This window comes from Homarus americanus, unplaced genomic scaffold (genome assembly GCF_018991925.1).
Source record: "Homarus americanus isolate GMGI-L3 unplaced genomic scaffold, GMGI_Hamer_2.0 scaffold11150, whole genome shotgun sequence".
In the NCBI taxonomy this organism is placed as follows: Eukaryota; Metazoa; Arthropoda; class Malacostraca; order Decapoda; family Nephropidae; genus Homarus; species Homarus americanus.
In genome coordinates, this window is record NW_024720555.1 from 1 (window position 1) to 17500 (window position 17500).

Sequence of the window (17500 nt, forward strand, 5' to 3'; positions counted from 1 at the left end):
ATATTTTCAGCCACCGGCTGCAACTCTATTAATAGACCGTTTATTATTATTATTATTATCATTATTATTATTTACACACACACACACACACACACACACACACACACACACACACACACACACACACACACACACACACACACACACACACACACACACGGATTGTCTCTTGACAAGACTCTCATCACTGTCTCTCTCTGAAGGTTTTAGAGACATTCAAATCCGATTAATTCTAAAGCAGATCACTTAAACCAGACAAAAATCCCGAACCAAACAACCACCCCAAACTGGACAAATTCACAAACCGAAAAAAATTCCCAAACCTGACAAATTCCCAAACAGAAAAAAATCTCAAACTGGACAAATTCCCAAAGGGACTCACCTGATGATCTTGATTGCCACGTGGTCACCTGACTTGTGGTCGATGGCCCGAATCACCTGACCAAACGACCCTTTCCCGATCACCTCCAGGATCTCGTACCTGTAGCTGATGTGGTCATGCATCACCTGTGGGGGAGGGAGGAGGTTAGCTTCATCGTGATGGTTAGCTGTGGAGTAGGAAGGTAGTTGTGGAGGAGGAAGTTAGCTGTGGGGGAGGAAGTTGGCTGTGGGGAGGAAGTTAGCTGTGGGGGAGGAGTTAGTCATGGGAGGAAGTTAGCTGTGGGGAGGAAGTTAGCTGTGGGGGAGGTTAGCTGTGGGGGAGGAAGTTGGCTGTGGGGAGAGTTAGCTGTGGGAGGAGTTAGCTGTGGAGGAGGAAGTTAGCTGTGGAGGAGGAAGTTAGCTGTGGGGGAAGAAGCTGTAATTATGAAAGCTATAAAGATATATGAGAGTAAATAAGGCTATATCTGTGTCTAGGATAACCTTTGGGATGATACACGGGAATCTCTCTCTCTCTCTCTCTCTCTCTCTCTCTCTCTCTCTCTGTTGACCTCAGCTTTCAGGAAGGTCATCATAATTTTTCAACATAATTAATATTGACGCAATAATTGAATCCCCTTCAACGTCATTACCATCACACGTCTGGTAATTAGCCTCATTAACCACCAGTATATCTTAGCTGTCCAGGTAGGCTAAATGTTGGGATACCTGCCATTAAACTTATTCTAGCTTTCATTAACCTTACCATAGTTTCCAATTAACTCATATTAGCTGCGATTAACCTCAATACACCTGTCATTAACCTCAGTACACCTGTCATTAACCTCAATACACCTGTCATTAACCTCAGTACACCTGTCATTAACCTCAGTACACCTGTCATTAACCTCAGTACACCTGTCATTAACCTCAATACACATGTCATTAACCTCAATACACCTGTCATTAACCTCAGTACACCTGTCATTAACCTCAGTACACCTGTCATTAACCTCAATACACCTGTCATTAACCTCAGTACACCTGTCATTAACCTCAGTCATGTCATTAACCTCAATACACCTGTCATTAACCTCAGTACACCTGTCATTAACCTCAGTACACCTGTCATTAACCTTAATACACATGTCATTAACCTCAGTACATCTGCCATTAACCTCAGTACATCTGCCATTAACCTCAATACACATGTCATAAACCTCAATACACCTGTCATTAACCTCAATACACCTGTCATTAACCTCAATGCACCTGCCATTATCCTCAAAACACTCAATACACCTGTTATTATCCTCAATACACCTGTCATTAACCTCAATACACCTGCCATTATCCTCACTACACCTGTCATTATCCTCAATACATCTGCTATTAATCTCAATACACTCAATGCACCTTATTATAGCTGACAGGCCTTATTATAGCTGAAATACCCAATTATAGCTGTGACATATATTATAATAGCTGTGACATACCTTATTATCGCTGTGACATACCTTATTATAGCTGTGACATACCTTATTATAGCTGTGACATACCTTATTATAGCTGTGACATACCTTATTATAGCTGCCGTTCTCGTCATCATAGCCGCCGTTGAGCTGGGCCCCTCCTCCCGTGTATCTTGCGAGCGTCAACACCCACATAGTACACGTCAGGGTAAGCCTCGATCTCTCGCCTCTCATACTCCGTCAGAAGGTCTCCGTAGGTCTTGAGCGCCTCTGTGGGTGAGTGAGTGAGTGAGTGAGGAGGTGAGTGAGGAGGGGTAGTGAGGAAGGGAGCAAAATGACTCACCTCTCATAAGATAAAAATAAATTATAACACTAACCATAATCACAAGTTAATCTACACACTAATTACATAACTACCTCGTTCACTAAATTTTAATGAGTCAATATCAATTTCTAAGACAAGTTTGATAATGTAAACAACCGTATTTCAGTTTCTGTGATACGCAAATATGAGAGAGAGAGAGAGAGAGAGAGAGAGACATGTGTTAAAGCTAACTCACACGACGCACAACAATAGGTCTTTAGGTCCCGAAAGTCTGAGAGTCTTAACAATTGGTCTTTTTTGGTATGGAATGCCTTGGGAAGCTCTTGATAACTGGTGTTTCTTTACCTGCTGAAAATCTTAAATAATAAGTCTTTCTGGGGGTCTTAAAAGGCGGTCTTACTACTGAAGGAGACAGTCCTAACTAGAGGTCTTACTTCTACTGAAATAAGGTCTTAACAAAGAGTCTTACTTCTACTACTGAGGGATAATCTTAACTAGGGGTCTTAGTACTACTGATGGACGGGGTCTTAACAAGGTGTCCAACTATACTACTGAAGGACGAAGGTCTTACCAAGGTAACAAGGGGTCTTACTCTGGCAGGGGGCCTAAACAAGGGGTCTTACTACTGAAGAAGGAAGGTTTTAACACCACCTCTTTGTTTCAACAGGTCTTTGTCTGCCCGGACCCCCCTCTTGACCCTCTCAAGCTCGTGTTCTCAAATTGTATATTATACATTATGGCTTTTTTTTCTTTCTTTTTTTTTATTTCGGCTATTTTTAAGTTTTCCACCTTTTTCCTTCTATTGTTTTTCATTTTTTGTTCATAATTTTTTCCAGTTATCGTCTTTTTATCTTTAATTATTTTTTATTCTTTTATTTTAATTGTTTGTTTACATGTTATTTTTTTTTTGTAACTATCATTATTTTATTTTTTCCAAGTTCTATTATTTTGTTTTTATTTGTATTATTTCTTCATATATATATTTTTTTTTTTTTTCATTTTTATATTTATTTATTTTGTTTTTATTTTAGACGAATTTTTCTTAAATTATTCTGTTGCATTAAATCGGATTCTTCCCAAAAAACACTGGTTTTTTTTTACGAAATAATCTACGCGTTTTAATCTGATATTTTTTTTCGAATTAAATCCTTTCGTGGAGGATTTTCTCTGGATTAAATATTGTGTGTAACTTAATTTCCCCGTCAGTACACCTTTCCTTAAAACAATTCCCCCCATCCCGAACATTCTTCCCCACCATAACACATTTACCAATATATTTTCCCCCACCTAAACACGTTCCCCTATGCATTTTCCCCCGCCATAATACCTTCCTCAACACATTTTCCCCCCGCCCATTCCGCCTCCCCAATATATATCCCTTGTCACTACCAAGACGTTTAAGGATTTTCCCCTGCCAGTTACATGGGTGCTGCCAAAACTTCCTAACTAATATCATTTGCATTTGTAAATTTTCTTCGCTTTTAAATCCTATATGGAGGACTTTTCCCTGATAGTATATTAATCTAGAGAATTTTCCCCCAAATTTCCCTACCAGTAACTAGTGTACAGTAATATATCCCTACACTGAAGTATTTCCTCAGTCGTTAATGTCTGCGAACAGGATTTTTTCCCCGCCAGCCAAAATATGCTCTGAACAGGGAATTTCCCCCAAAATATCAGTGACAGAATTTCTTGCAGTGTTAAAAGTTCCCTGCCAGTAACGTCAACTCGTGTGAGTTCCTTTGTACTATTAAACCCTTACAGTGGGGGATTTTCCCTGACACTAACTCCTGCGGTGAGAGATTTTTCCCAGAATTTTTTTTTCTCGGAGATAAAGTTGCCAGACGCCTCAAGACTTACGTGACTACTCTTGTTACTTAAAGCTAGGAGGTGCGTGGGTAGGGCAGCCTGTATTGTGTGTGGCTGTGTTGTGTGTGGCTGTGTTGTGTGGCTGTGTTGTGTGGCTGTGTTGTGTGTGGCTGTGTTGTGTGTGGCTGTGTTGTGTGTGGCTGTGTTGTGTGTGGCTGTGTTGTGTGTGGCTATGTTGTGTATGATTGGGCAACCGCACCCAGTAAGGTCATCCTTATGCGGTCGAAAACACAGTCAAAATCACAGACTCAAACAAAAGCAAACCATACAACTTCTTGTGATCGCTGCATGGAATGTCAGGATCCTTCTGGATACTGGCACAAATGAGCATCCTGAAATAAGAACCGCCCTTGTGGCAAAAGAGCTGGCTAGGTATAATATCGACATAGCAGCCATTAGTGAGTCCTGTCTCCCAGATGAGGGCCAGCTCACAGAACGGGGGTCTGGCTACACCTTCTTCTGGAAGGATATGCATACTGCGGAGAGAAACTGCATTTAAGGAGTTGGCCTTGCCATCCGGTAACGCATCCTAAACAGGCTAACTGAAATGCCTATTGGGATCAACGAGCCCCTCATGACGCTTCGAGTCCCACTGAATCATTCACGTCATACCTTTTTCATCAGTGAATATGTCCCATCACTGGATGCAGAGGACGATATTCAAGCCAGCCTTTTGTGCTGACCTTGACAGAGTGCTAACCTCTATCCCCAGAGAAGACAAGGTTGTGCTCCTAAGCGACTTCAATGCCAGAGTTGGCAGAAGTGCTGACATTTGGCAGGGAACCAAAGGGAAAAATGGACTAGGCAAGTGTCATGCCAACGGCCTACTCCTCCTCAACCTCACTATCGCCAATACTTTGTTTCGGCAAGCCGACAAGTTCAAGGGTCCATGGCAACATCCACGATCCAAACACTGATATCTCATTGACTACATTATTGTCAGAGAAAGAGATAGCCGACATGTCCTCATCACCCATGCCATGAGTGGCTTAGACCACTGTGACACTGATCATAGACTTGTCAGAGCCAAGCTCTCACTTCACGTCGCCCCCAAACGGCGAAGGCAGCAAGCCTCCAGAAGAGGTTTTAATACGAAGTGTCTGGAGTATCCAGCAGTTGCACATGCTTTCAGAGAGCAGCTCGAACATGGGCTTATAAACAATCCAACAGCAAACAACGCGAATCCCAGTGCCGAATAGGATACTCTCAACACTGTTATGACAAAAACCTGGAGAGAGACCCTCGGCCAGATCAAAAGAATACACCAGGACTGGTTTGTTGAAAGTGACCCGGCAATCAAAGTACTCATCGATGATAAACGTGCTGCTTTTAATGACTGGCAGAACAACCCTCAGTGCCGGACCAAAGCGGATACCTTCCGCTAGAAGAAAGGGGCAGCCCAGCGAGAAATTCGCATTCTAAAGAATGACTGGCTTAAAAACAAAGCATGTGAAATACAAAAACATGCAGATCAGCACAAGATGAGCGAATTGTTAAATTCCATTAAAACATTTTATGGGCCAACCACTCGTGCAGCCCCCCTCTGCTTATCTGATGGTAACTTCATAATTAAAGATGATGAAGGCCGTCTTCAGTGCTGGAAAGAACACTGCCATTCATTACTCAACCAAAACACCAATGTGGTTGTTCTGATTACCCAGCAGGTCCCTCAGCGTCCAGAGCTGACCCACCTCAGCTATCCTCCATCCCTGGATGAGATAGTTACTGTCATCAAACCGATGAAAAATAACAAAGCCTCAGGGCCTGATGGAATCCCAGCCGAGGTGGCTGAGGTGTATAAAGCAGGAGGACCTCTGCTTACCAGCCGTCTCCACTCTCTCCTGGAGAATATATAGGAAAAGGAGGAAATCCCCCAAGCTCTTAAAGATGCTCCCATTGTCAATATTATAAGAACAAGGGAGACCGGTCAAACTGTGGCAACTACCGTGGGATCTCGCTGCTCTCTGTAGCTGGCAAGATTATCGCCCGAGTCCTCCTAAACAGACTCCTTCCTGAAGCGGAAAACTTCCTCCCAGAATCTCAGTGTGGTCTTAGACCATCATGTGGCACCACTGACATGATATTTGCTGCCCGCCAGATACAGGAAACGTGCAGAGAACAGCGTCATGACCTGTACATGGCTTTCATCGACCTAACCAAGGCCTTCGATTCGGTCAACAGGGAAGCCCTCAGCCGTTTTGGCTACCCACCAAAATTCATCACCATTGTGAGGAAAATCCACGATGGCATGAACGGCAGTGTCCTGCACAACGGCACCCAGTCTGAGTTCTTCCCATCCAAACGGGGGTTAAACAAGGGTCTGTACTGACACCAACTCTCTTTTCCATTTTCTTGGCTGCCTTCCTTACTCCTGCCAGTGCCAATTCAGCCGGCGGGGTGAACATCGAGTACCGGGTGAGAACAAAGGTGTCAGCAAATTCCATTACTGAACTTTAGTATGCAGACGACCTCACCCATGTTGCTCACACTGAACACGACCTACAGGAGATCCTAAACACCTACGTAGATGCGTATGCGCACTTCAGCCTTGAGGTGAATGTATGTGAGACTCAGATTATCTTTCAACCTGCCCCTGGTTCAGCCACACCTCCACCATCCATCCAGTTTAACGGTACTACCCTCTCTAATATCACCCACTTTCGGTATCTCGGCTCCCACCTGTCCACCACCGCAAATATCGATGAAGAGATTCAGCATCGGATCAGAAGTGCATCTCAAGCCTTTGGCGGACTCCAAAACCGTGTCTGCAGGAGTATGGAGCTGAAATTATCCACAAAGTTGCACGTATATCGAGCAGTGGTCCTGCCCACCCTACTATATGGCAGTGAGACATGGGTCAAATACAGGAGGCACCTCAAGGCACTTGAAAACTTTCACCAACGTAGTCTACGTTCCATCCTCCGAGTTCGCTGGCAAGACAAGAGAACAAATGCCAGTATTCTTGCAGACATCAACTGTAGGAGCATCGAGGCTACCATTATCCATGAACAACTACGCTGGACTGGCCATGTTACCCGCATGGACGACAGTAGACTGCCAAAGCAGCTACTTTACAGCCACCTAACGAATAGTAAACGTAACGCCGGCGGGCAACTGAAAAGGTATAAGGATAGTCTTAAGACAAACCTGAAAAAGTGCCAAATCGACCCCCTCACCTGGGAGACGATTACTCCACACCATAACGCTTGGAGGAGCACCACACGAGAAGGTGTCAATACTTTAGAGTTAGCTCAACTGCAAACCGAGGCAGACAAGCGCCAACGCTGGAAAGACGCTGCCGCCGCCCCTCCCACAGTAGATGGAGCCCTCCACATGTACAACGAATGTGGACGACGCTGCCGGTCCCGTATCGGCCTCTTTAGTCACCTCAAAACTCACCAACCTCGGTGACATCTCTAATAACCCATATCATTATATCATAGCTGGATGATCGTCATACTTGATTCCGAGTGACAGCAAAGAAGTAGGAGTAACAGTGTTGTTGTATTGTGTGTGTGTCTGTGTCGTGTGTGTGTGTCTGTGTCGTGTGTGTGTGTCTGTGTCGTGTGTGTGTGTGTGTGTGTGTGTCTGTGTTGCGTGTGTGTCTGTGTCGTGTGTGTGTCTGTGTTGCGTGTGTGTCTGTGTTGCGTGTGTGGCTGTGTTGCGTGTGGTTATGTTGTGATAGATAGATAGATTAAAGATTATAATTACCGAGAGATGAGAGACAAAAGTTGTTAACCTCACACAGTAAAAGAGACTTATTACGTGTGATCTATCTCTCTCTCTCTCTCTCTCTCTCTCTCTCTCTCTCTCTCTTCTCAAATATGTCTGTCTGTCTGTCTCTTCTTATAGTGTTGGGAAGGTTGGTAAATGTCAAGGAGAGAGAAGAGCATAATTTGGGCCGTGGATAAACTAGCTTAAATAAATCAGGCTGTGTGTGTGTGTGTGTGTGTGTGTGTGTGTGAAAGTCTGGGGAGACCAAGAGGGTAGGAGAGTGTGAGAGTAAGGGAGGCTAGAAGCGTTAAGGAGGCTAAGGGAGGTAGGGAGAGTGTAAGAGTAAGGAGGGTGGGGAGGTGAGTAGGGGAGCCTAAGATGGGGTAGGGAGGTGTGAGGGAGGTAAGGAGGTAGGTACGGTGAGGTAGGAGGGTAGGGAGAATGTGAGAGTATGGAGGCTAAGGGAAGGTAACGAAAGGGTATGGGAGGTGGGGGTGAGAGCAAGGGGAGGCTAAGGGAGAATAAGGGAGTGTGTGAGAGCAAGGGAGGCTAGGGAGAGGTAAGGGAGGCTAATGGAGGGAGGAGAGTGGGCAAGGGGCTAAGGGAGGTAGAGAGTGATAGTAAGGGAGAAAGGAAAGGTGTGAGAGTAAGGAGGCTAAGGGAGAGGTAGGGAAGGTGTGAGTAAGGGAGGCTGGAGGCTGGCAGTAACAAACATCAAACACTGAGGTAAGGGATGTAACACGCACACACACACACACACACACACACACACACACACACACACACACACACACACACAGAGAGAGAGAGAGAGAGAGAGAGAGAGAGAGAGAGAGAACACAGTGGGGAGACAGGACCTGGGCAGGGAGACAGGACCTGGGTGAGGGAGACAGGACCTGGGCGAGGGAGACAGGACCTGGGCAGGGAGACAGGACCTGGGCAGGGGAGAGACAGGACCTGGGCGAGGAGACAGGACAGGAGGAGACAGGACCTGGGCAGGGACAGGACCTGGGCAGGACCTGGGTGAGGGAGGACCTGGGCGAGGGAGACAGGACCTGGGCAGGGGGAGGACCTGGAGTGACCTGGGCGCAGGACCTGGGCAGGACCTGGAGAGGACAGGACCTGGGTGGGGAGACAGGACCTGGGTGAGGGAAGGGCACAGGACCTGGGCAGGAGGAGGGGAGACAGGACCTGGGTGAGGAGACAGGACCTGGGCAGGAGACAGGACCTGGGCAGGGAGACAGGACCTGGGCGAGGAGACAGGACCTGGGTGAGGAGGGACCTGGGCGACCAGGGACAGGACCTGGGCGGGGAGACAGGACCTGGGCAGGGAGACAGGACCTGGGCGGGGAGACAGGACCTGGGCAGACAGGACCTGGGGGGGAACAGGACAGGACCTGGGCAGGACTGGGCAGAGACAGGACCTGGGTGGAAACAGGACCTGGGCAGGGGGCAGGACCTGGGCAGACAGGACCTGGGTGAGGAGACAGGACTGGTGAGGGAGACAGGACCAACAGGACCTGGGTGAGGAGATACTGACTGGTGAATAACTAAGGTAACTGGTAACTAGGCCAGTAGTGTGACAAGGTAAAGTAGGTTAAAAGGGAGGGGGGGAGGAGGAGGAAGAAGGGAGAGGGAGGGAGGAGAAGGAAGAAGGGAGAGGGGAGGGGAGGAGAGGAGGAGGAGGGAAGAAGGGGAGAGAGAGGGAGAGAGGGAGGGGGGAAGAGGCCCACCTAGTATTGATCCACCTACCCCACTCTGTCCGTCATCCCCCAGCCACCGTCTCCCTCCAGCAAAACCAAAATCAAATTACCCTGTGTGTGTTTTCATATATATCTCGCTTGGTATCTGTATGTATGTCTATCCCTGTCTATCTGTCTGTCCCACTGTCTATATGTCTGTCTGTGTCTGGCTGACTGGCTGGTTCTCTGTCTGTCTGTCTCTCTCTGTCTTGTATGTGAGACGTGGATTCAACTGGAGGTATGTAAATTCCAAGCCATGCAAATGAGATATGACCTACTTTTCGTTGCCTGTCTATCTGTCTGTCTGTCTGTCTGTCTCTCTATCTTTCTTACCTTTTCTGCCTTTTCTCTCTTGTCTTTCTCTCTCTTTCTCCCTATTCTCCCTCTCCTTCTACCTACATGTCTACAGTCATATCTATTTAACTTACTACATAGACAGAGAGAAGTCCCTTATATAGAAGTGTTATTGAAATGCATTTTTCATGACACGCACACACACGCACACACACACACGCACACACACACACACACACACACACACACACACACACACACATACAGTAATGAAGGTAAAAGTTACAATAGCCAAGGTAAATTAAATCATGACTTTTCTCTTTTCTCCAAACTAACTCGTCCAGTACAGGGTGTCGTCCAATACAGTGTGTCGTCCAATACAGGGTGTCGTCCCAATACAGGTGTCGTCCAATGTCGTCCAATACAGTGTCGTCGTGTCGTCAATACAGTGTGTCGTCCAATACAGTGTGTCGTCCAATACAGTGTGTCGTCCAATACAGGGTGTCGTCCAATACAGGGTGTCGTCCAATACAGGTGTCGTCCAATACAGGGTGTCGTCAATACAGGGGTGTCGTCAATACAGTGTGTCGTCCATCACAGAATACAGTGTGTCGTCGCCAATACCGTGTCGTCTGCGGCAGGGTCGTCCACAGGGTGTGTAGAGAAATGTAAACACACGGCCTTACAGATTTCCGTAGAGACTGTGTGAATGTTTGTATAGCAACATTATTGTCATCACCTGTAAGAGACCTCGATCACCAACAAGTGAGGTCAATGTTGCTCTTGTGATACAAACAGTCACACGATCTATACTAACATCTGTCAGGCAGTGTGTCTTTACATTTTCTGACACACCCTGTATTGGACGACACCCTGTATTGGGACACCTATTGGAACAATTACTGCGACACTGGACGACACCTGTATGGACGACACCTGTGGTGGGGACGACACACACCTGTATTGGACGACACGACGTACTGGACGACAGACACTGATTGGACGACACACCCTGTAATGGACGACACCCTGTATTGGACGACACACTGTATTGGACGAGATCCTGTATTGGACGACACCCTGTAATGGACGACACCCTGTATTGGACGACACCCTGTATTGGACGACACCCTGTATTGGACGACACCCTGTATTGGACGAGATCCTGTATTGGACGACACCCTGTAATGGACGACACACTGTATTCTGGATTATCATCGGGTGGTTTGTGAATAAACAGGTATAGGATCACAAGAAGATTAACCACTTTAACCTGATCTGACTTGACCTAACCACTTTAACCTGACCTGACCTGACGTGACCTAACCACTTTAACCTAACCTGACCTAACCTAACCACTTTAACCTGACCTGACCTGACGTGACCTAACCACTTTAACCTAACCTGACCTGACCTGACCTAACCTAACCACTTTAACCTAACCTGACCTGACCTGACCTGACGTGACCTAACCACTTTAACCAAACCTGACATGACCTAACCTAACCTGACGTAACGCTAACCTAAATTTAACTTAACTGAATCCTCCCAGGTAGCATTAGAGTAGTTAATCATCAGGTGAAATAACCTGGCTAAGGTACTACTCTTCATGTGATCCAGAGTAAGAGGCAATATACCACTTCCTGAGGTTGTTATAATGGCATGACCTCCAAGAAATTAAATCTAGTGACCTTTGACCTGTCACCCACTGACCTGGTAACTAATTGGTATTTTTTTGAGTGATGAGAAACTTAACGTAGCTTAGCCTAGACTAACCTAACCTAACCTAAGCTAAGCTATGACGGATGATATAGCATGGACAATAAACTCTCAGGACAGACGGATGGACAGGTCGACACAAGGACAGGTAACACGAACACTGTATGCCCCGGCGACTATTCTTAGCTGTGGCGTAAACATTGCAACAGTGTTTCAAAAAGTTGCTCTGAAGCCTGAGGATAAATCATTTGCGTGTTTGTTTGTTTGTTTGTTTTTTGTCAGTCTGTGTTGTGGCAATTTTTTGTATCTATTTTTATTTTCCTTAACTTAAACATTTTCCTATTTATCAAAAATTTAACTATTTTGTCTCTACTTACCCAATTTACTCTTTTTATTTAATTTCTACCATTTACTCACTTTTTTATTTAATTTTCCCAATTCCTTCTCTTATTTCTCTGCCCCTATTTCCCTTTTACCACCTTTGGCCTCTTGTTGGTGGAATTATCGTTGTTGTTGTTGTTGTTGTATTTTTTGGTGTCCAGACCATAACTTGAGTATCTACACACTAATGAACATGATATTGCATAGGTAACTTGCCCATAGGTAGAGGAAAGACCCTATTGATTTTGAGTAACTTGTCCATAGGGAGAGGAAGGTTCCTATTCATTTTGGGGGTCATTAGGTCAAAGGTCAAGGTAATTGATGGGATTTTAGGTTAATTTTCAGTTGTTTTCGTTTCGTGTATTGCCATAGAAAAAAGTTCATTTATTTCCGTACCATTATATTATTTTCTACGTTCATTCATCTCTCCTGTGACTTCATTCGTCAACACTTCCGTCACTTCACTTCATCCATCCATTGTTGTTGTCACTTCATTCATCCATCAGTCCTGTCACTTACAATTACCACCACCAACACTTCCTCCCCCTCCTGTCTCTCTCTTCATTAATAGGCTGTCAGTGGCACTCTCCTCTCTCCCTCTCAGGCTGTCACCCTCACTCTCATCTCTCCTCTCTGGCTGTCACCCTCACTCTCCTCTCTCCTCCTTGGCTGTCACCCTCACTCTCCTCTCTCCTCTCTGGCTGTCACCCTCACTCTCCTCTCTCTCCTCTCCTTGGCTGTCACCCTCACTCTCCTCTCTCCTCTCAGGCTGTCCCTCACTCTCTCTCTCCTCTGGCTGTCACCTCACTCTCCTCTCTCCTCTCTGGCTGTCACCTCCACTCTCCTCCTAGCTGTCACCCTCTCTCCCTCTCTCTCCTCTCCTGGCTGTCACCCTCACTCTCCTCTCTCCTCCTTGGCTATCACCCTCACTCTCCTCTCTGGCTTTCACTCAATTACCCCCCCCTCCCCCCCTGTCTGTGTGGGGAGTGAAGCCATCTATGTGATATCTTTGTCTGTCTGTTGCGTGGCTGCCTGAGTCTCTGTCTGGGTGTGTGTTAATGTTTTGGATAGGAATTTTGATTGGTAATAATATTAATGATATAACTACTATTCCGATTACTTCTACAAACATTTTACTACTACTACTACTACTACTACTACTACTACTACTACTACTATTATCTCACCTTGAGGGGAGAGAGGAAGAGTATGACCGTCGCTAGTGTTGGAGGGTCGAGTGTTGGTGGAGGTGGGGGTATAACCAGAGGTCTTATGACTGCTGGAGTTAAGTCTCGTCTGTCTGGGTGAGTCATTACTGATCTCGCCCTTATTGTTGTTGAGTACTGGCAGAGACCCAGCACCACCCTGGCCTCCTCCTGTGCTTCCTCCTCCTCCTCCACTTCCTCCTTCTCTATTCCTACCGCTTCCTCCTCCTGTATCGCTGTCAGTATGGTTGTGGCCGGTCCTGGAGGAGCTATCGTGGGGAAGGTTCACCCGAGATGAGGAGTTGCTCTTATTGGTCAACACTGGTAGTTTCTGTGGGTGGAGAAAATAGAGTTATTACTGATAAAGAAAACGGCATATGTAACTATTAAGGAAAACGGCATATGTAACTATTAAAGAAAACGGCATATGTAACTATTAAAGAAAACGGCATATGTAACTATTAAAGAAAACGGCATATGTAACTATTAAAGAAAACGGGAATTGTTAATGGAAAAGAAAAAGAGAAATAGGAATAACTAAGTAAACAATAGATTACAAGTTCAATGAAACAGATAAATAATTACTAACATTACGCTACCAAGGAACATAGACTAATTATATTAAACAGAGTAACAGAATAATATATTAACATGGAAAGTAACTATAATTTTAACATGGAAAAGTAACTATAATTTTAACATGGAAAAGTAACTATAATATTAACATGGAAAGTAACTATAATTTTAACATGGAAAAGTAACTATAATTTTAACATGGAAAAGTAACTATAATATTAACATGGAAAGTAACTATAATTTTAACATGGAAAAGTAACTATAATTTTAACATGGAAAAGTAACTATAATATTAACATGGAAAGTAACTATAATTTTAACATGGAAAAGTAACTATAATTTTAACATGGAAAAGTAACTATAATTTTAACATGGAAAAGTAACTATAATTTTAACATGGAAAGTAACTATAATTTTAACATGGAAAAGTAACTATAATTTTAACATGGAAAAGTAACTATAATTTTAACATAACTAGATCAATAATTAATTACCACCATTAACAAGGGAACACTGACATAATAATTAACCATGACTTAAATATAAACATCCAGGTAATTATTTATAGATAACTACCTTCAATAACAACCGGACACCATTACAAAATAATTAATTAAGCAGGACTTTTAACTTACATCAAAACCGCCATAAATTGTTTTAAAAAAATGTCGCCGGGAGAAATGTTTATGTGGAGGGAGAGAGAGAGAGAGAGAGAGAGAGAGAGAGAGAGAGAGAGAGAGAGAGAGAGAGAGAGAGTATTTGATCACATACAGAAAATAAATTAATTAAGAACAGCAAGAAGGAAGGAAGGAAGGAAGGAAGGAAGGAAAACAGGTGTGTCTTAGAGAGGAAATTATGATATTATTCTCTGAGGTACTTCTTGAAGGTGTTCTATCTACCTGGGGCCAACACCTCACCTGGCTAATTGTCTTCTACTTCTTACCTGCCCTCACTAATGAACCTTCACAGTCAACACCTTTACTCTCTCTCTCTCTCTCTCTCTCTCTCTCTCTCTCTCTCTTGACGTCAGCCTATCACAAGTCCTGACACACCTCGCTAGACGAACGGTCATTGGTGGACAGCAAGAGGACCCCACCACCAATTAGAGATAACTAAGGCTTCTCATGACCGTGTGTTCTTTTTCATTCCTCTTAATTGGCTGCCAATAGGAATCGAAACATTTCCGTGCTCGTGTTTCCATTGGTTGCAAGATTGTATCGCCAATTCGTTATGTAACTTTAATAAGCAGGACTGTTGATACCCACAATGCAACAGCCGTAAAACATGACCAAAAGAAAATGTTGATGATTTAATTTAAGAGGAAAATATTTAATATACGAGTTTTTTAAGAATCAGTACAGTAGTTTTATGAAGAATTAGCAAGATCTTACCTGAACATATCAACTTTAGTGTCCAGATCGAGTAATGTTGGATCACCTGAAGAAACTCTACCCCAGCTTATTTTACCTGAATATTAACCTAACTTTACTTAACATTATTTGGGAGTTTAGGTTAGGTTAAGTAAGCGTTAGGTTAGGTTAGGTTAGGTTAGGTTAGGTTAGGTTAGGTTAGGTTAGGTAAAGTAAGCGTTAGGTTAGGTTAAGTAAGCGTTAGGTTTGGTTAGGTTAGGTTAGGTTAATCTTTAGGTGGAACAAGCTGGAGTGGAGATTCTTTAGGTGGTGAGAAATATTACCCACTAAGGCACATTTTAACACAGTGTTATAGGTGTTGTCAGACTCGACCCTGATAGGACTCAACCTAACAATTTAACAATGAGGACCGGGGCCTGATAGGACTGGGGGTCAACCTTAATGGTTAGGTCAGGTTAAGACAGGGCCCCATGAAGACTGGGCACCTGGCAGGATATGGTCCGTGTATACAAGGACCCCGTGTAAACATGGGCCTATGTTATAAAAGACCCTATGAAGAGGACCTCATGTGAACATGGTCCCAGTGAAAACAAAGACCCCATGTAATCAATGGCCCTGTGTAAACATAGGCTCTGCATAAACAAGTACCCCGTGTAAATAAGGACCCCGTGTAAATAAGGACCCCGTGTAAACAAGGACACTGTGTAACCAAGGGCCCTGTGTAAGCAAGGGCCCTGTGTAAGCAAGGGCCCTGTGAAGAGAAGGACGCCGTGTAAACAAGGCCCCCTGTAGACAAGGACCCCGTGTAAACAAGGACACTGTGTAAACAAGGACGCCGTGTAAACAAGGACACCGTGTAAACAAGGGCCCAGTCTCAATGGTTAGGCTAGCTTGGGACCTTTAAGGGCTGGACCTCACTTGACTGATCACCATGACCGTGGATGGCTGGCCTGAGGGGCTGACTGAGAGGGGCTGGGGGCTAGAGGGGGCTAGAGGGAAGCTGGGGCTAGAGGGGCTGGGGGCTGAGGGGGCTGGGGGCTAGAGGGGGCTGGGGGGGGTGGGGCTGGGAGCTAGGGAGGGGGGCTGGGGGGGCTGAGGGAAGAGGGATGAGGGAGGGAAATAGGAAAGGAGGTGGAGGAGAAATGAGGGTGAGAACGGGGAGAGAGAGAGAGAGAGAGAGAGAGAGAGAGAGAGAGAGAGAGAGAGAGAGAGAGAGAGAGAGATTGGGGAGGGTAAAGTAGGTGGAGGAAAGGCAGGAAGGGGTGAAGGGAGAGAGGAAGTGGAGAAGGAGGTGGAGAAAAGGGAGGAAATGGAGAGGAGGGTGGATGAAGGGAGGAAGGTAAGGAAAGAGAGAAAGGTGGAGAGAAAGATGGAGGGATGGAGAAAATGAAGAGGATGGAGGGAGGGGGGGAGGGAGGGAGGAAATAGAGAGGGAGGTGGAGGGAGGGAGGAAATGGTGAATGAGGAAGAAGGAGGGAGGGAGGGAGGGAGGGAGGGAGGTGTTCCTCTCTGGCTACAGGTGAATAAGTCATAACCATCATGGGTCAAGTCAGGTCAAACAATGTCAGCGGTGTACGAGGCCCCCCCCACACACACCTTTTCATGTTTACACAACAAAAGCTACACACTCTAACATTACTCTTAAGATACTTTTATGGATTTATCCCTCACCATCTATCACAAACAAACACAATTTCTACATCACAAACAAACACACAAACACCCGAAACAACGCGTCACGTGAGCTTTCGAGAAAATCTAAACACACACAATTCTGTAGGTGTGGCCGCTGGTTTTAATTAAACTTGAGGTGTATTTCGGGTGAATTTCTCTAAACCTTTATTAATGTGAACAAATACACCAGCGTATATTCTACCTGAGGGACGAATATAGGGTGTATAGTGATCTTGTGGGTATATATATATAAAGCAACTATATGGTTAGTATATATATATCTGGTAAGGGTATATAGCCTTTTATTCTGGTTAATGTGGTGGTGTGGTACAGGTGGTAGTGTGTATTCTGGTTAATGTGGTGGTGTGGTACAGGTGGTAGTGTGTATTCTGGTTAATGTGGTGGTGTGGTACAGGTGGTAGTGTGTATTCTGGTTAATGTGGTGGTGTGGTACAGGTGGTAGTGTGTATTCTGGTTAATGTGGTGGTGTGGTACAGGTGGTAGTGTGTATTCTGGTTAATGTGGTGGTGTGGTACAGGTGGTAGTGTGTATTCTGGTTAATGTGGTGGTGTGGTACAGGTGGTAGTGTGTATTCTGGTTAATGTGGTGGTGTGGTACAGGTGGTAGTGTGTATTCTGGTTAATGTGGTGGTGTGGTACAGGTGGTAGTGTGTATTCTGGTTAATGTGGTGGTGTGGTACAAGTTGGTAGTGTGTGGTGGTGGTGGTGGTGGTGGTAGTATTCTGGTTGAGATGTCGACTGTCCTTGGGGTCCGGACAAAACCCCCTTGGACAAAATCACAT

The 17500-nt window shown here is 45.0% G+C and overlaps 1 protein-coding gene across 2 annotated transcripts in view; it reads right to left on the reverse strand.

Annotated features, from left to right (window-relative positions):
* Positions 1–381: 381 nt before the first annotated feature.
* The window catches only part of LOC121860571, a 46840-nt gene continuing 29721 nt past the window's right edge, over positions 382–17500 (reverse strand). Inside the window, exons 3-5 of one of the 2 annotated variants that reach the window (XM_042357740.1) lie at positions 13295–13409; positions 1938–2099; positions 382–507 (exon numbers count right to left, since the gene is read on the reverse strand). In XM_042357740.1, coding sequence (XP_042213674.1) covers positions 1963–2099; positions 13295–13409 — 252 coding nt within the window. In that variant the 3' untranslated portion in view covers positions 382–507; positions 1938–1962. Of the gene's footprint in view, positions 508–1937; positions 2100–13060; positions 13410–17500 lie in introns of both variants that reach the window. The other variant, XM_042357739.1, reaches the window with a different exon arrangement.